At 43.8% G+C, this 20,455-nt stretch overlaps 1 protein-coding gene across 2 annotated transcripts in view; it reads left to right on the forward strand.

The window, feature by feature from the left end:
• Positions 1-20,455, forward strand: part of SORCS1 (sortilin related VPS10 domain containing receptor 1) — a 477,135-nt gene that overhangs the window by 347,898 nt on the left and 108,782 nt on the right. For both annotated transcript variants that reach the window (XM_075935517.1, XM_075935516.1), the window contains exons 6-7: positions 1,276-1,340; positions 18,494-18,612. In XM_075935517.1, coding sequence (XP_075791632.1) covers positions 1,276-1,340; positions 18,494-18,612 — 184 coding nt within the window. The remainder of the gene's footprint in view (positions 1-1,275; positions 1,341-18,493; positions 18,613-20,455) is intronic.

The following is a 20,455-nucleotide window of genomic DNA, read 5'->3' on the forward strand; positions in this document are numbered from 1 at the left end:
GCATGGCGCCAAGAGTGAAGTGCCAGCTGTTCATAACAGCTGGCAGTTCACTCTAGGCACCATGTGTCCCTGGCGGGGGGAGTAGACTCCACATGCTTCCCCGTCCCCAGGTCTCGATTGGCCTGGGGACAGGGGAGTGGCAGGGCAGCCCGAGGCTGGATCAACCATCTTGGTGGGCCAGATCCAACCCTCAGAGGCTCTCTTGCCCACCCCAATCTAGCCAGATAATCCCTATTCTGTACTTGTGCATTTCACTTTTTTCCTTCCCAAGGAAAGCGCTATGCTTTGGTCTTTATTGAATTTCATACTGCTGAATTCAGACCAATTTTCCAATTTGTCAAGATCATTTTTGAATCCTCCAAGCCCCCTCCTTGCTTGGGGCCATCTGCAGATTCTATAATTTCACTCTCCAATCCATTATCCAAATCACAAATGAAAATATTGCATAGTAGTAAATCCAGGAATAGTGCCTGCAGATCCTGCCTGGATACACTGTCCAAGTGGAACAATACACAATTGGCAACTACTCTCTCAATACGGTCTTACAATCAGTTGTGCAGCCACTTTACAATAATTTAATCCAGACCACATTTCCCTAGTTTTCTTATGAGACTATCATGTGAGATTATGTCAAAAGCCTAACTAAAATCAAGATACACCACATCTACTGCTTCCTCCCAATCTCCTAGGCCACTTAGCCTGTTGAAGAAAGTTAAATTAGTTTGGCTTGATTTGTTCTTGACAAATCCATGCTTACTTTTCCTCCAGTTTCCTCCAGGTGCTTACAAACTGATTGTTTTACCAATCTCATAACACATCTCCCAATAGAGAGCCTCAATTTTATCATTGAACACCAAGGCCTTCCCCGCCAATCCAAACAAAGGGCACGCCAAATGTCATGCACTGAAACACACCCCAGAAATCAAAGCAAAGGACACACCATTTTTGAAATACTGAAATATCCTCTACCAATCAAAGCAAAGGAAACACCAGAAACTCCCACTCTGAAGTTGATGGGAATGCAGTACTGGGCAGAGTTAAGGCTGTTGAAGGGATGTGAACTTTGGTTTTATGAAACATCAGCATGGCTAGAATTTCTAAGGGTTGATATTTTGGGGAACACTAGTGTGGTCTTTTAAATTCTTTAGCTTGTAATTACCGATACAATTTTATCCACCCCCTACATGTAACATTCCACTGTGTAATAAATGTCGTGGAAAACATCTGACTGAGCTTAGTTCATTTTAATGCTTTAACTGAGTCTGTCCTTTGCAGGTCTGTGATGGGTTCCAGTAAAGAGCCAGATCTTGTGCACCTGGAAGCAAAGACAGTGGATGGCCGTAAGTACATTAGGTTACCAGTATTTATGATTGCCAGCTCTGTCATGCTCTGGGCTGGCCTGCCTTTCTGATGGCAACATGCTACAGTGGAAAAGACTTTATTTCTCTTCTTTGTTGAGTCTTTCCCGAGCAGGGTTTTCAGGGCAGAGTAGCAGCTCCTCAGCTACCTGAAAAGATTGTATTAAGAGACTATGGAAGGAGCTAATTTGCAAGTGGGTGGATTCCCATGGGTTGTTCAGTCTTTGAAGGCAGTCTGTAAAAGAATCCTCTCTTCTCCAGTTTATCCCTGTGCCTGCTCCTTCCTTGTCATCTTTCTTTGCTCTTGTGGCCAATGTTCCTTTTGCTTACCTCTCCAGACACCTTCCTCCAGCTCTCCTTGTTTCACAGGTCCACTCGTACCTCTGCTGGGCTTTTCTCTGCTTCCATGCTGCCTGCTGTTCAGTCTTTCCGCTTCCTCACCTCTGCAGGACTTTTCCCGTGGCTTGTTTCCAACAGCTTTCAATTGCCTCAGGCAGTTGTGTGCCTCCCAAAAACCACCCGGTGGCCCTGGATGTTCTCATTTTTAATTCCGCGATGGCTCTCTTGCAAATGTCAACTTTGCTGCAGTGTAAATAATAGATTTGCACCATTTGCAGAAATATTGGTTTTTTTGTTTTTATGACATAGTTAATTAACTTCTGGAAAAATCCCTGTGGGTCAAATTCTGCTCTCAGTTATGCAGCCACTGTCAGTGGTGTTTCTCCAAATTTATGACAGCAAGATTTAGCCCAGCTACTACCAGGGAGGGAGCCTTCTCAAAACTACTTTTTATTTAATTTGCTTAGTGTTACGTGTAGGAAATTATTCTTCAGAAGATGAATTTTAAAAGGACGCCACTGGAATAGAAATTATGCACATCATTAATATCCTTTCCATTTAACAACACATTTGATTATTAAAACTGAAAGAACTGTAAATATCTCAGTCCTTTTCTACCATTTATTACTTTTTTTAACTTTTGTATTCCCTAGACACAGAAAGAACACGGATCCATCCAACCTGATGGGAATAATAAATAGTAATAAAATATTAAACTAGGCAAATATAACTTAGATAGGGCCACGATAAGGTGGGTGCATAATTGGCTGGAGAACCGTAGTCAGAGAGTTGTTGTTAACGGTTCTAAATCCTGCTGGAAAGGGATAACAAGTGGAGTTCCTCAAGGGTCTGTTTTGGGACCCGTACTATTCAATATCTTCATCAATGATGTAGATATTGGGATAGAGAGTACTCTTATTAAGTTTGCAGATGATACCAAACTGGGTGGGGTTGCGACTTCTTTGGAGGATAGGGACATAATTCAAAATGACCTTAGCAAGTTAGAGAAATGGTCAGAGGTAAACAGGATGAGGTTTAATAAAGAGAAATGCAAAGTGCTCCACTTAGGAAGGAACAATCAGTTCCATACATACAAGATGGGAAGCGACTGTCTAGGAAGGAGCATGGCGGAAAGGGATCTAGGGGTCATAGTGGACCACAAGTTGAATATGAGTCAACAGTGATATGCTGTTGCAAAAAAAGCAAATATGATTCTAGGTTGTATCAACAGGTGTGTTGTAAGCAAAACTCGTGAAGTCATTCTGCCGCTCTATTCTGCACTAGTTAGGCCTCAGCTGGAGTACTGTGTCCAGTTCTGGGCGCCACATTTCAAGAAAGATGTGGAGAAATTGGAAAGGGTACAGAGAAGAGCGACAAGAATGATTAAAGGTCTAGAGAACATGACCTATGAAGCCAGGCTTCATGAACTGGGCTTGTTTAGTTTGGAAAAAAGAAGATTAAGGGGGGACATGATAGCGGTTTTCAAATATCTAAAAGGGTGTCACAAGGAGGAAGGCGAAAATTTGTTCCTCTTGGTTTCTGCGGACAGGACAAGGAGTAATGGGCTTAAAGTGCAGCAGGGGAGGTTTAGATTGGACATTAGGAAAAAATTCCTAACTGTCAGGGTGGTCAAATATTGGAATAAATTGCCAAGGGAGGTGGTGGAATCTCCCTCTCTGGAGATATTTAAGAACAGGTTAGATAGACATCTGTCAGGGATGGTGTAGACGGAGCTTGATCCTGCCTTGAGGGCGGGGGGCTGGACTCGATGACCTCTCGAGGTCCCTTCCAGTCCTATTATTCTATGATTCTATGATTCTATGATTCAATTAAGATTACCTTTAATGGAGCTGCTACACTGCTGTATTGTGCTTTGGACTGTATAATATGGTAGTAAGTGTTTATAAAGGGCTACTCCCTTGTAGTGACACTTTAGGGTGTATTCACTTCATGGAATATCAGATATATCCTGGAATCAAAACTCCAACTCCTCTTTTCTCCTGCTTCAATTCAAGCTCTTCTGATATTTGAAAAAAATAATTTTTTACATTTATAAAGGATTTTTCTTCTAGGGACCTCAAAGTGTTTTACAAAAGTAATAAGCATTATTATTCCCATTTTACAGCTGAGGAAACTGAGGTACGGATAGGTAAAGTGACTTTCTCAGTCACATGCTTAGTCATTATCGTTGAGAATAGAACACAGGGTGCTTAAATATCAAATGCCTGTTTTAATTGCTTGAACCTTCCCTCAGTTGGTAAGCAAACCTTTCTCCATTAGGGGGAGACTAGCAAGGCGCTGTAGCAGGCAAGGCGAGGGCAGGTTTAATAAAATGCTTTTTTTCAGGCTCAGTCCAAGAGTTACAGTTTGTGAACCTTTTCTTTAATCTTTTTCAAGGGCTGCATGCTTGGGAACTAACCAAGGGTGAAAATTCAATAAAAGGATTTAATTTGAAAAGATATTCCCTGTCAAAACAAAAGTAGAAAAAATCACACAGCAGTTGAAACTCAGGAACTAAGCAAAAGCACCCAATCTCAATGCAAATAACGAGATAGTTTTATTCTCGTGCCTTGTATCTTTTCCAGCAGAAGCTCAGCAGTACATTAACCATGGCTTCAGGTGAGAGAGAATAGAGATGTCACCGTAGTCAGATATTAGAAATTGTAGCTGGCCGGGTTGTGAGAGCATTTATCATCATCGGACGTAATCCTGGGCATTCCCAGCTGGAATACTAATAACTTATTGTGCCTCTGCTTTCTGGTCCCTGATCATGGTCTGTCCTCATATTTTAATATGTCGTATTTCTACACATAATACTAAAAGATTTACACAGGAAAAAATAACGGTCCCTCAGTTTGTATAAATCTATACAGTTTCCCTGGCTTCAGTGGATCTATGCCCAGTTACAGCAACTGAGGATCTGGCCTTTCAATTGTACGATTGATGCTAGTGCTCAAACTGGAGTCCTCGAAAAGGGCTTGGTAGGGGGTTAATTCAGTATGGGAGTTCTACAGCAGGTTCATCATTATACAGCGTTAACTGATGTGATTTAAGTTTTCAACACTCTTGCTTAATTTCTGTAGAATGCCACATGTAGCAGAATTTGATCTCCAGTATAAAATGCGAGTACGTAGAAAGTGATGTTTACGTTTAGTAGTTTCTCTTAAGCCAGGTCTACACTAGACCTAAAAGGTCGGCTTAAGGTACACAACTCCAGCTACGTAAATAACCTAACTGGATTCGACATACCGTAAGCTGAGCTTGGCTCCATACTCACAGTGGGAGGTTGATGGGAGCAAACACTCCCGTTGGCTTCCCTTACCCCTCACGACTGCGAGGAGCACAGGACTACAGCAAGAGCTGCCCTCAGCAGTTGATTTATGGGGCTAGTCTAGACCCTCTAAATCAAATGCCAGAACGCCGATCTCCGACGCGGCATGTGAAGACGTACCCTTAAAGTCTAGTCTGGGACAAATTCTAATTAAGAGCCAAATGGCAATCACTGTGTTTTCAGCTGAAAGAAAGTCATCTGAGTCTTATGTTATGTCTCTACTCTCATGGCATTTGGTCCCTGGGGTTCTACTCTGAGTTTTGAATAAAATCAGGAACTGACCCCCCCCCAAAAAAGTCAGCAGAAATAATGGATTTTTGCCTGGTTTCTGGTCAGCACTGTAAAGAAGCAGTTAATTTCATGAGGCCCTGAACCACACCATAAGTCCTTTTCTGTATCCAGAGGGCAAGGAGTATACTGTTAGAAACTTGAGCCAAATTAGATCAAAACTTAATCAAAATCCCCTTGAAAGGTCTATAAATTATTGAGAATCCTCGCTGGGCATTAGGTTTATGGAAAAAATATGTGAATGTTGTACCTAATAGCTTGTACAGCTCTCATTAGTGACAATTAGACAATCAAAGCTTGAAACATGCTAAGATGTCTTAATACTGTGCCCTTAAGAATTGACTGGTTACAGGCCTGATTTAAGGTCCACTGGATTAAATTCTCTGTTCAGCCACAGATGGTCCTGTACAACCACAGACAAGTCATTTGATGTCTCTTGGGCTGTGTCCAGACTCCATGCCTCCGTCGACGGAGGCATGTAGATTAGCCAGCTCGGAAGAGGGAAATGAAGCCGCGATTAAAATAATCGCGGCTTCATTTAAATTTAAATGGCTGCCCCGATCTGCCGATCAGCTGTTTGTCGGCAGATCGGGAGAGTCTGGACGCGATGCCCCGACAAAGAAGCCTTTCTTCATCGACACAGGTAAACCTGGTTTCACGAGGCTTACCTGTGTCGATGAAGAAAGGCTTCTTTGTCGGGGCATCGCGTCCAGACTCTCCCGATCTGCCGACAAACAGCTGATCGGCAGATCGGGGCAGCCATTTAAATTTAAATGAAGCCGCGATTATTTTAATCGCAGCTTCATTTCCCTCTTCCGAGCTGGCTAATCTACATGCCTCCGTCGACGGAGGCATGGAGTCTGGACACAGCCTTGGTCTCAGTTCCCCATTAACAAAACAGGGGTATAGCATGGTTCACAGGCATGTTGTGAGCATAAATATATTAAGGATTGTGAGGTGCTCAGATACTTCATTGGGGGGACCTTAGATATAATCTAAAGATTTGGCAACAGTTTACTTATATTAAAGTTGGGGGGGAGGGTCTTTAAATTAGGAATGTTTCACTGGAGGCTGCAACTAAACTTGAGTACAAACCCTCTGCACAGTTCAAACTGGGATTCATACCCAAAATCTACACCTTTCATCCCTCTGGGTCATTTAATATAAACAGCTTAATTTACATACTGTGTGTTCTGCTTTGCATGAGAGGTAAATAGCTGTGAGTCAGGAGGCCTGGGTCCTTTGTCCAGATGCTCCATTTGTTTCCTGCCTGAAGTTGGGCAAGGCAAGTGAGAGCAAAATTTTCAAAAGCAAATGAAAAATGCTGCACTTTCGCAGTGTCAACTCTAGTTAGTACAGGTAAGTATAACTCCTGTAACAAAATATCATTGACCAGTAGGTAGTTCAAAAGATGAATGCCCACATTAGATTAGGTTGCTATCACAGCACCTGAAGGCAATTGAATAAATGGAACATCTAGACTATGGATCTGCTGCTCAGAAGGGAGCAGGAAACTACTTTGTTATCACATAAAAATTCACAATTTTATGTATGTGTGTGTGTGTGTGTGTGTGTGTGTGTGTACGAAATCTTCCTTTTTTCATAGAAGCAAGCAACCACGCAAATCCACACATTTGAAATGCTTTCTTTAAATGATTATTCATTTATTTACTATGCTTAGCTTAAATTTCAAAACAAAAAGTTGTTTTGAACTGGAGTTTTTCATTTAGAAAATGTCAGAACATTTCAAGAATTTTGAAACCTTTTTTTCAAAAAACGTGCGAGTAAAAAAGAAATTGACAAAAACAACTCTTGCCTCAAAACTTCATGGAAACTATTTTAAAACATCATAATCAGGCTCGTATTAAATGTATACCACTTCCCTCTTACTGCTGTTCTCCCTCCCCATCCAAAGCCCACCCCTCCTACATCTGCTAGAAGACCAAATATAAGCCATCCTGGGTAAAACACAGAGGTAAAGAGGTGATTGGATGTTAATAGGCACCCCTTAAAAGTTGGAAGTCAAATTCTACTAAGGAATATGAAAAGGGACATAAACTCTTGTAAGTCAAATTTGAAAGTATAATTAGACAGGCCAAAAGGGAATTTGAATAGCAAAAGGCACAAAAACTAACAGCAAAAACTATTTTAACTACATCAGAAGTAGGAAGCCTGCCAACAATCAGTGGGGCCAATTGATATGATTGAGTTGCTAAAGGAGAACTCAAGGATGATAAGGCCATTGTAGAGAAACTAAATGAATTCTTTGCTTCAGTCTTGGCTCCAGAAAATGCAAGGAAGATACCCCAATCCGGTGCCCTTCGTTTTAGGTGACAAATCTGTGAAACTATTTAAAGTGCCAATAGGGGAGGTTTTAGGGCAAGTTGATAACACTGATCTGGAGAAGGGGTGAATGGGGAGGTGGCAAAAAAGGGGCAGATGATTCAGAATTACTTATGATTGTTAAGTCCAAAACTGACTGAAAAGTCATAAAGGGATCTCAGAAAACTGGGCAAGTGGGCAACAGAATGGCCCATGAAAATCAATGCTGATAAATAAAAAGGAACGCACATTGGGGAACACTCCTGATTATGCATACAAAGTGATGGGGGGGTCTAATCGATCTGTTACTGCTCAAGGACCCCCCAGCTCTCTCTCACCACAGCAGCATGGGGCCAGGTGAGATGCACCTATCCACGGCTGCTGCAGCCCCAGTGGGCACAGCTGGGTGAGGGGTTCATGTCCAGGTCCAGGCCCAAGTTCATCTGCCCCCTGTACTCCCTAGCCAGAGTCATGAATGCAGCAAACTGTGCATTTTCCCCTGGGGGAACAGCCAGCAATGCCCCTGTACAAATACGGGCAGAGGGGAACTTGAACCCTCCTTTATGCATTCCTGGCGGGCGAGGGGTTTTGGTCTGGGCAAGACCCTGATGGGATAGAGGCATGCCCCCAGCCAGCCTCTTTCCCCTGCCTGGTGATTGTCTCTTTTCTCTATACATTTTACAAGAAGCCATCCTATTCCAGGCACATCACATTGTCCTGGCCCCACCCGAATTCGGTAGTCCTTGCTCTTACAGTTTAGGAAGAGTTTTTGAACCAACAGGCAGACAAACACACTCACGGATGGACAAACTCCCGCAGATATATAGTAGATTAAAAAGAGCGGGGTTGTTTAGTTTGGAAAAGACAACTAAGCCCTGCTCTGCACTACGGCTTTATTTCAAAATAGGCCCCCGAGATCGAATTAATAAGCGGAGTGTCTACACTGCCAAACTTGTTATTTCAAAATAACAGGCTACTTATTTTGAAATCTGTACTCCTGCTTTCCTCAAGGAATAATGCTAATTTTGAAATGATTATTTCAAAATAGTGTTAGTATGGATGCTCCAGTGCCACTATTTTGAAATAACTACTCCCCAGCGTAATTCGAACTCATTACTTCCCAGTGCTTCCCGGGGCTCTACGTCGAGGTAGCATGTCCACAATAATGGAGCCCACCTTGGACTAATTTTGAGGCTTCGCCCTAGTGTGGACACGCTATTTCGATTTTGTTATTTTGAGAGTGATAAAATTGATTTTAATTTTTTGGAAATAGTTTCCTAGTACAGACATGCCCCAAGAGGGTATATGACAGAGGTCTATAAGATCAAGAATTGTCTGGAAAAAGTGAATAGGGAAATTCTACTTACCATAAGAAATAATACAAGAATTAGGGTCACAAAAGACCTCTTGGGGAGTCTTCCCAGGGTCCTGACAAGGCCACTGCCCCTCGCCTTCCTGCTCTCTAGGGTTTTCTCACCGCCCAGTCCTGCTGAGCCAGCTCCCTGGTCTCCCTCATCCAAGGACCAGAGCTGAGATCCCTGCCCCCCGAGAAGCAGTACAGACACCGAACCTCTTCAGGTCCAAGGAAAATGTACTTTTGGGCCCAGCTTCCCAGAGATACCACTCCCCAAATGGGATCAGAACCCCACATGAATTGTTTAGGTAAGCCCCCTTTAACAATGAAAGGGGGAATGTACACACTGGTTGCTCCCCCAGATAACAATTATTTACACTGAGCTTGAAGTAAAGTAAGTAAAAGTGATTTTATTATGTACAACCAGTACGATTTAAGTGGTGATAAGTTAGAACAGGCAGAGCAAAGTAGATTACAAATGTAAAATAATGGAAAAGGCTTAGCTAATTCTAACACTAAACCCTCAGTACAAACTCACCCTCAAACTTTTCGTTTTCCAGCTAAGCCTTCAAACCAGGGACATTCCCTTTCCCTGGGGTCTTTGGTTCATTCCCCTGCGTGTGCCACGCCATCCAGCCAAAGACTTGTTACTTTCCTTGTTAAATTGTTTTAAAGATTCCACTTTGGTCAGGAATTCTGTTTCTACATTCCACCCTTCCATTGCTTGCTCAGCTGCTGCCAGTTGGGGCGGATATGTGACTTCCTCAGACTAACCACTGTTAAGACGTAGAAGACAAAGGAGATTGTTTACAGTTGGTCATGTAGACATTGAGAGTAACAGCCGTGGTGGCTTTCATTTGCACATTTAAAAGCATAAACCATTCCATGCTTCATCTATCTAACTGTACACACAAGAATGATACATACCCCAAAATAAGATATACGGACCCAGTGGATTAAGACATTAAGATTGATAGGTTACATGAAGCAATTTGTCCAAAGCATTTTTGAGTTATACATATTTGTGTCCATAAGTCCATTTCATAAAGTATGGGGGGAGGGGTCCGTCACATTGGGGTCATCCAATAGGTTTGGAACTAACATAAGGAAGTGCTGCTTCATACAACTCACAGTCAGCCTATGGCATTCATTAGCAGCAGATGCTTTAAGGACCAAAAGCATAACCAGGTTCAAAAAGGCATGAGATAAGTTCATGGAGGTTAGGTCCATCAGTGGCTATTGCTCAGATCACGGGGGTTACAAACCCCTGCTCTGTGTCCCTAAATCTCCCATTGCCAGGAACTGGGACTGGATGACAAGTTCATTCCTTCTGAAGCATCAGAAACTAGCCACCGCTGGAAGGTAGAAGATAGGCCTAGATGGGCGGCCCCATCTAGAGCTTTTTTTTGTGTAAAAAAAATAATAAAGTGCCGATACTCTAGGGAAAAAGTTGTTGAGCTCTGATTGGAGGTGCCGGTACTGCATCTGGAGGTGCCGGTACTGCGTACCGGGCAGTACCGTCACAAAAAAAGTACTGGATGGGCCATAGGTCTGACCCAGCCAGGCTGCTCTTATGTTACGTCCTCTAGAAAATTTTGATCTAGACAAATCGTATTTTCAAATTCCTGAATAGCTCTCCTGCTCCTGCAGTCTTACTCACAATAGTACAGTAATTACTTACATAAATACAGGTTGGAGGATCAGGTCTTTAAATAAGTATGTGACAGAGGCATGCATTTATTTGGATAGATATTGGTAACTGGGGGTACGTCTACACTACAGCGCTAGTTCGAACTAACTTAGTTCGAATTAGTTAATTCGAACTAAGCTAGTTCGAACTAACGCATCTAGAACTAAAAACTAGTTCGAACTAGCGTTTTGCTAGTTCGAACTAGCAAGTCCACATTGAGTGGACTCTGAACAGGGCTTAAGGATGGCCGGAAGCAGTGCCGGCAGGGCATAAAAGGAGGACTTAGAGCATGGAGATGCTGTCTCAGGCTAGCCGAGGGCTGCGCTTAAAGGGTCCCGACCCCCACCCCAGACACACAGTTCTAAGGGGTGCCCCGCTTGCAAAGAAGTTCTGGCTTGGAGTGCCCTGAGTGCCCACACTGGGCACATCACACCACTCGGCCATCAGCCCAGCTGCACTTGCCGCAGGCTGCCATCTGGGGAGAGGGAGTAATTGGGGGGCTGCAGGAGAGCTTCCACCCCCAGAAGCCCGCAGAGCCAGCCCAGTCCTCCCCATCGGGGGCTCGTACCCCATTCCTCCCTCACCTCCTTCCACTTACCCTTCCTTAGCCCCCCTTCTTATTGATGTACAAAATAAAGATAACGTTTCTTCCAACATTGACTCTGTCTTTATTGAAAAAAAACTGGGGGAGACTGGGAAAAGGAGGTGGGAGAGGGGAAGAGAAAGGCTGGGAGAGGGGAGGGCAACTAACATGATCAGGGGTTGGGAACAGGTCCCAGATGAAGAGAGGCTACAGAGACTGGGACTGTTCAACTTAGAAAAGAGGAGACGGAGGGGGACAGGATAGAGGTCTCTAAAAGCAGGGGTTGGGTGGAGAGGGTGCATTCAGAAAAGTTCTTCCTGAGTTCCCATAAAGAAGGACTAGAGGACACCAAAGGAAAGGAATGGGTAGCAGGCTTGAAACTAGTAAGAGAAAGTTGTTGTTCTTGACAAAGCAAATAGTTAACCTGTGGAACTCCTTGCTGCAGGAGGCTGTGAAGGCTAGAACTAGAACAGAGTTTAAAGGGAAGTGAGATCAAGTCATGGAGGTTGGGTCCATGGAGTCCTATTAGCCAGAGGGTAGGAGTGGTGTCCCTGCCCAAAGTTTGTGGAAGGCTGGAGAGGGATGGCATGAGACAAATGGCTTGGTCATTGTCTTCGGTCCATCCCCTCCAGGGTCCCTAGGGTTGGCCGCTGTTGGCAGACAGGCTACTGGGCTAGATGGACCTTTGGTCTGACCCAGGACGGCCATTGTAAGCTCAGGGCTCAGTGTCGGGGGTCTCAGTGGACCCCCTTGATTTTCATGCACACCTGGTCCTGGGTGGCCAGGCTGGCAGCTCTCCTGCCCTAGACGGCCACTTTCCTGTGCCTAGTGCGGAGATCGTGGACGAGGTCCACGATGTCCGCACTAGCCCAGGAAGGTGCCCGCCTCTTGCGGTCCAGGGCAAACTCCCGGGAGCCGCCAGCCTGGTCCCGGCAAGAGGGGGTGGGCTGGGAGGCATCGGGTGGGTGGCTCTGTGCCGTGCCAAGTGCAGGGTCTGCTAGCTGGGTGCTGGCAGGCTTGCACCTGGCACGGGCACCGTAGCCAGCCCGTGCCCCTTTAAGGGGTCCGGGGCCGGGAGGGGGGCATAGAGTTTCCCTGGTGTTGGCCAGAGTGGCCACCAGGGAAACCTGGGGAGGGCTAGCCTCCCACTAGTTCGAACTAAAGGGCTACACAGCCCTTAGTTCGAACTAGCTAGTTCGAACTAGGCGTTAGTCCTCGTAAAATGAGGTTTACCTAGTTCGAACTAAGCGCTCCGCTAGTTCGATTCAAATTCGAACTAGCGGAGCGCTAGTGTAGCACCTATTAAAGTTAGTTCGAACTAACGTCCGTTAGTTCGAACTAACTTTGTAGTGTAGACATACCCTTGGGTATCAGAGGGTTATTTTTAAAGGAAGGGATGGAAAGCAAAAAAGCAACATGAAGTGGTAGCATCAATTCTGGAATGTGTTGCTATTTAACCAGTGCCTCTGTCCATTTTACTTCCCTGCATTGATTTGTTTATTGAGTTTTCATTCAAATTTGGCATGTTCTGTTTTGTAATCACAGCAAGGGCCAGTTCTTCAGCTGGTGTTAATCAACATGCTGTGCTGATTTCCCACAGCCAAGAATCTGGCCCAGAATTGTGAACAATAAGATCATGTTCCTCTCTTCTTCTTGTGGGGGTATTTCAAAGTAAAACATAACCTTCTGCTCTCCTGTTCCTCACAATGGATATTTCATTCTTCTCCAGAATGTCCTGTAACTGGGCACAAGTGCATCATGGGGATAATCCAAATGGTAATTTCTTCCCAGACATAGGTGATGATCAGAATTTGCCTGAAAGAATGAGGATTGTAAATTCTTCTAACTTATAGTCTACTTATTGGAACTCCAGGTGGCAACTCATTCATTTAAATATGAAATCCTGGTTTGATATATGGTGCAGCAGATGGAATAATAGGGATAAAACCAGATTGGTTAGTACATCCCTCAAAAATGAACAGGCTTCCTTTCACTGTTCTTTAACATTTGCTATTTGTGAGTATGCGGCTGCCTGCTTGGGAAAATGCTCATGAATCCTAAAATATTCCACAAATGATGATTTACCTGAGCATTTATCCCAGGGAGTGAGCTATTCATTATTTGTTTTTCTCTTATTTAGAAGGTTTCAGTATTCCAGTCCAACATCAGTAGCAATGCCTTGTGACTTAGATGGCCAATCAGACAGCTGAACAATGCATCACAAATAGACAAAATGAACAGTTCACCAACATTATGTCAGCTGGACATTTGTTGTCTAAACTGGTTGGCTAACGCTTGTGGTTGCCAAACAAAGTTTCAGAAATTGAGACTGATTCTGGAATGAATTACAAAAAAACAACCAAACCCTCACCCCGCAAAAAAGGGATCAATTCACAGAGTAGTATGTTACAAATAAATTGTCCAGCTTTCCTTACTGTCCAGTCACGTGATTCAACCACCAGTGAAATCCCTGGAAGGCTTTCTGTGGACATCACTGGTCGCTCAGGACCTTGAGGAGTTATCCCAAATAATTTCTTGGAGCAGGATGTCCCACAGGGCTTTTGAATCCATTTTATATTTGACTCTCTTCATGCTGGTGGCGTCCTTCAATGCCCCTGAAACTCCCGCAAACTCTAAGAAGCCATGTCCACTGTCAAACTGTCTCGAGAGGTTCACTACCATGAGTACAGTCCTCAGCACAGACTGTCATAAAGCACGTCAGAGACCCCAAACTGGCTCTGTTCCATAATTAGATTTCACCAATCCAATCACACCAAAAATCACAAACTATTCTGGTTGCTCCCAGTCCCTAGAGACCAGCTGCTTCTGACACATCAGTTTGTACTCCAGATGTCTCCCCAAAGACAAAGCTGGAAGACAACCTTCTAGTAAACTAATGGGCTACGTCTACACTGGCACCCTTTTCCGGAAATGCTTAAAACGGAACAGTTTTCTGTTATAAGTATTTCCAGAAAAAGCGTTGGCAGGATACTTTTCCAGAAAAGCACTTTTTCCAGAAAAGCATCCGTGGCCCATGTAGACGCGCTTTTCCGTAAAAAAGCCCCGATAGTCATTTTCGCGATCAGGGCTTTTTTGCGGAAAAGACTACTGTGCTGTCTACACTGGCCCTTTTCCGGAACAGTTTTTTCCGGAAAAGGACTTTTGCCCAAACGGGAGCAGCATAGTTTTTCTGGAAAAACACTGACAATTTTACAGTAGATCGTCATTGCTTTTCCGGAAAAGCAAGCAGCCAGTGTAGACAGCTGGCAAGTTATTCCGGAAAAGCGGCTGCTTTTCCAGAATAAGTGGCCCAGTGTAGACACAGCCATGGCATATTTGTTAATTAGGAAAAATAAATGAGAGTTATTACGTGTTAAAGTGGGCAACATATTCAGTGACCGTCTATGGTTCCAAAAGGTGATAGAGATAGCAATCTGTCCATTGAATGTCATTTCAGGGCTAACCCATGCTGACCTTAGGAATCGCTGTTTTTTGTTTCTTAGCTCCAACCATTGTAAGAATCCAAACAACAAACCATTTCTTCTTATGAGCATCGTTACATCGCCTTCCTCTTCTAGAGTTCAAACCTATGGGATGAGATCTCCTGTATGTGACTGCATCATGGGTGGATAGGGTAATCAACAAAACCCTTGTCCAGCAATGGCCCATCTTGATGTCTCTTCCTGATGGACCACTCTTCCTTCTTAAGTTCACACCTTGATTGCGGAGAGTTTTACAGTGATAAAGCAAAACTTGCATATTACCTTATAGCATGGGATCCAGATGTTGCAAAGAAGATTAATGCCTTCATCAACTTACAAACATTTTATAGAGTCTAACCACATTTTGGCACCTGGTTTCCCAGTATCTCATCCACATCATTATGGAGGAGTAGACACGGCTCCCTGCAAATCCCATTAGCACTGCTTGTGATTGAGCCAGAATGGATCAAGACCTCCTAATATACAGCTTCTACAGCTGTGAGACTCCAGATGCACCCAGAGTCGTGTTTGATGCTTCTCCTTGACAGGAGCAGATTTTGTTCCTGGTGTTTCCCCTATGGCAATAGGAAGCCTATTTTCTCATTATCTATCACAAGGTTTCTCGCACCATTTTTAGAAATATCTAGCATTGGCCAGTGCCCAAGAAAGTATCGTGGTCTAATTCACAGGTCTTTGGATCCCTCTCTGAGCAAAATCGCAATTGCAGTGTCTCTAGGCACAGCAGGGTTTTGGTGGTGGTGGTGTGGATTAAAAGCAGCAGCTGTTGTTAAGAGGTGAGGATGCTGAAAATGAGAAGCATAATGCCCTAATTACCCATGGCAGGGAAAACATCTGTGCAGGAAAGGTAATGAAATTAATTCCAGAGCTTAGCAACTGAATACATTCATTGACATTAATTAATGCTAAATTACAAGGCTCTTCCTATGGAATCACATAAAAAGTCCCCATGAACTGAATGCCAGAAGAGATTGTATTTACAGCTGACACAATGAAAGCCCCAAGGGAAGAAGAATGATTGGGCATTTATTGCAAAGCTTGGTTCCCTTTATTCCTGGGCTCCAAGTCAAAGGGAGTTTTGCTGGAGCAAAAGAATGTGCATCTCATGCTTTGCTCCAGTGACCATTAGTGTTAGTTAGTCTCAATAATGACTGCAGGGGAATTACTAGCAGTTAGGAGCATTTTGCAATGGCAGGCAGCAATCCTTCCTTTTTGAATCTGATATGTGTCCCTAGAGCAAAGCCAGCCCCAGGTCTGGATTGTAGTAGAAGAGTGGTCATTAGATGCACATGTTGCAGCAGGGGGAGTCAGCTCAGCTGGAGTGAAGAACATTTCAGAATGGTCTTCCCTTGCATATGAGAGAACTTGGGACTTGGGGAGCAAAGCACAAGTAGAAGGGAAGGCGTGGGAGTGGAAAATAAGCTGTCCTGACTCCAGAAAGCCATCCAAACCACAGCTGTTACGAGTAGCATGATCCTTGATCACATGGGTCAGGCTACACCAATGGCTAGGGTTAGGAAGGCATTTGTCCCAGGACATATTGCCGTTTTGATGTGTTTGCTTCTGGGCCTTTGGGTCAAGGCCTTCTTTCATGAGGAGGTGGATTTATTTCACATGATCTGAAATTGTAAAGAGAAAAACCCTTAGCTTTTCCTCACCTTGTATTCTTTTCCTTCTCTTTCCTCTTCCTTCTGTAGTTTCCTGTTCAGAGGGACCATGGAGCAATGACCCAGCAAAGGGAGATTTCTTGTTTTCATTTGATGTGCTAGTGTGCAAATCTTCTATTGCCACTCAGTGGCTGGTCTAAAGAAAGGCATATTGTGGAGAACTAAAAAAGAATCTCATGATATTTGGATTATATCAATTAGTGGTTTGTAATGTGTTTTGAAAAAGACAAGAATTCTATATTGCGTGGATTAATAATATTTAGCACCTTATATATCCAAAGTGCTCTGCAAACGCGGGGCCCGAATCATCCACGAGAAATCTGACTTTAATAATACCATAGATTTGCACTCTGTGTGTCTGTGTTTTAAATAGAAGACAACATCCTTGGCAATAAGGAAAAAGCTTTTAAAGGATGGATTTATTTTTTTTAAAGACATGATTAAGTGGAAAATGAATGAAAAGCTAGCCGTTTCAATTTCAGCGAAAAAAATGTTGTTTCTCTGTTCAGAGGGGCATAATTATACCAAGCAAAGGCCTGCAGTACTCCAAAGAGGAAGACGATTAGAAGTACTTTCAAGATTAAATGCCAATTAGAATTTGTCATACCACTGCTAATGCTAAAATCCCTCTTTCTGTAAATGAGCTTGGTCCTCATACAGACTGCTTAATTGAGCTGGAAAAGCCTAAATATAAGACCGAGGTCCTGATTCTGACTCTGATGCATTCCATAATCCTCGACGGTATTTTACTTGGCACAATGTATAGCTGGCAAGCCCCTTGAGATGTGGCCAAAAGTCCTCATGAGTTTGTGAGATTTTGTGACACTACATGGCACAGGCTAGGTTAGTCAACCTGGGAACTAGAGAGTCAAGAAGGACCACAAGGTCCAGCAGCCTCAAGAAAGAATCCCCTCTCTAGTCATAAGAACATAAGAACAGCCATACTGAGTCAAACCAACGGTCCAGTATCTAGCCTTATTACAGTGGCCGATGCACAATGTTTCAGAGGGAATAAACAGACCAGGGCCATTTCGAGTGATACTTTTCCTGTGGTCTAGTTCCAGCATCCAGCAGTTGGAGGTTTTTAGGAGCACCCAGAGCGTGAGGTTTCATCCCTGACAACCTTGGCAAATATCCATTGATGTACCTGTCCTCTGTGAACGTAACTTATTATTATTTTTTAATGCAGTTATAATGTTGGCCTTCACAATGTCTCCTGGCAAGGAGTTCCACAGGTTGACTCTGTTCTGTAAAGAAGTATGTTCTTTTGTTTGTTTTAAATGCGCTATTAGTCGTCACAACCAAGTGCTGAATCTTCTCTATTGTGAGAGGCCCCGGATTCTTCAAAGGTTCAGGCAGGTATTTTGTGTCAAGTATATGAGTGAGTACTCCACAGAGTTGATGGGGACTAATCACATGCTTAAAGTTCAGCATGGGGCTAAGCCTACAGGGGCATGACATACTGCTGTCCTCAGATGCTACTGCCGTCTTGAATACCATTGAATTTAGGAGAATTATCAAGTTAGTTCTTTGACAATCTGGTCTAGAATTCTGGAGTAGCACCTTGGGCTTGTGAGAAATGTGGGGGTAAGTTCACAGCTTTGGGGCTGGCACAAAGATGGCCCCAGGAGGGTAGTTTGCAGTAGGAGGGTTATTTGTGGCCACCCTGACGCTTGGATGCCCTGTGTGCTTCTCATGCACTGCCGAGAATCTGATTTAGTCTGCTCCTTACGCATGTTTTATTCCTCAGTTTACATTAGATTTGAGTTGATTAGATAGTACGGTCTTTCGGGGCAGGGACTCTTTTTGTACAGTGTTTGTACAGCATCTAGCACGGGGGGAGGAAGGGTACAATCCACAAATAGCACTCCTAGGTGCTACCATATTATAAATAAACTATAGACCACACCCAGAGCTTCAGGCGGATGTTTTAAAACCGAAATCAGTAATGAGGGAATGGGCCGGGCAAATGAGGAGGAAAGCGAGAGCCAGTACTGCAGCCATGGAAGAGGCCTGTGCCCTCTGCCAGACCATTAATCTGTGTTGTCCTTGTGATTTCAGATGCACAGTACATCACCTGCAGGATGCAGAACTGCACGGAAGCCATCCGGAGCAAACCATTTCCAGGCTACATTGACCCAGATTCCCTGATCGTGCAAGACGATTATGTGTTTGTTCAGGTGCGGAACGTGCATGCTCTTATCGATTCCAAGTCATTCTCCTCCCCCGCACCCTCCCAACGGATATATGCACTTACACCTCTTCCCCCACCACTGCAGCCAGCCCAGAGTGCCTGATAAAGGAGCTTCCCAGAGTGCATCAGCCCATCAGAATGCTAATTGTTCCTCCTGACTCTGTTTCAAGTATCTTATCCGCATGGGGTCATGGGGATGCCGCCTGGAGCATTCCGGATGCGTACTGGATTAATCCTCATTATGCATTCCAGGAGTAGATGCCATACCACTTGGCGTTAAGCTGGTGTGCCAGGCTCAAGGTTTTTACTGAGTCAGGGAAAGGAATAGAGAAAGGGAGGCATTAGAGGGGGGACCGTAATCAGCCATTATTGTTATGCATAGCCTACGATTATTGAGACAAGGATGAAGATGAGATGTATTCAGCCAATTTCTGTACCAGGTGAGAGCTGGAGAATACATCTGGAGAACCAAGGGTTTCATTATCCTGCTGCCACTGTCTGTTTAATAATAGAGTGGAGGAAAAAAGAGCAAGGGACAGTGTACATGATCTGGAAATAATCTGGTTTCCGAATGCCTTCTGAGACCTTTCATATTTTGGACTTGTTTGAGTCGATACCTGATCCTTTTGCAGTGGGTCTGGACTTGAGTCTGCACCGCTGGTTTAACTTGAGTTAATTGATTGCTAATTGACTCAAAGTAATTAACACAGTTGTATATACAACAAGTTGTCCTGCAGCACCTTAGAGACATATACAGCTGCTCCCCGAGTTACAAACAAGTTACGGACCAACACTTGGTCCATATCTCGAAGTGTTTGTAACTCAGATCCCATAGAATTACATGGCGACCACGCTGTTTGTAAGCGCGGATCGCCGTTCGTAACTCGGATCCGCATTTATGATTACTTTGGTCATAAGTGTGGCTGGTCGTAAGTGGAGGTGGTCGTAAATCAGGGAGCAGCTGTATAGTATCATGAGATTTTCTGGGTAAAACCCACTTCATCAGATAAATTGGAGTGGAAATAACAGAAAACACAATAAATATACTAACAGCAGAAGAAGTACCTGTCAATTGTAGGACCAATGTTATTGAGGCTAATGAAGCGGGCTGGATGTGTCCCATTCATAGCTTTTAATGTGGAAATGTAGATGGTAGAGGCAGGAGAAATTGGCTTTATAATGTGCCAACCAGCTAGTGTAAATTCCAGTTCTGCAGATGTTTTTTGTCATGTGTGAATGAAATTCCTTTGTCGAAGGATGGCTACTTTTACAGGTTAAAATGTTCCGCTTCAGGTTTCTGTGTGTTACCATTCCTGAGGTCTGATTTGTGTCCATTTATCCTTTGTCATAGACACTGTCCAGTTTGGCCAATATACATGGCAGAGGGGCATAGCTGATAATTTATGGCACATATAACATTTAGCGGATGTGCAGCTGTATGAGCCCCTGATGTTGTACCGTATGTGATTCAGTGCTCTGATGGTCTTGCTTGTTTAGATATGCGGATGTGAGTCTAGATGCTCTGATTCAGGACACAAGCACTTGTGGTTTGCAATAGGCTTTAACTAACCTAGGAGTTGATACGTACACTGGTATTTATGTGGTAGGTAATGCACTTTTTAAGGGGTTCCACGGCGTGCAGTCTAGACATGCCTTTTGATTGCATATCAGGTATTGGTGGGTGGGAATCTTTCTTTACTGTCTTAATGGAATCCTTGTTCTGGTATCATTGTATTGGTACTGTTCTGCTAGAGTTGGCCTCTCTCCAACAGTCCAGCCAGATGCCATGGTGCACAGGGTAACAATTGGTATGTTAATTCCACTATGGA

The sequence above is a fragment of the Pelodiscus sinensis genome, chromosome 8, assembly GCF_049634645.1.
Source record: "Pelodiscus sinensis isolate JC-2024 chromosome 8, ASM4963464v1, whole genome shotgun sequence".
Lineage (NCBI taxonomy): Eukaryota > Metazoa > Chordata > Testudines > Trionychidae > Pelodiscus > Pelodiscus sinensis.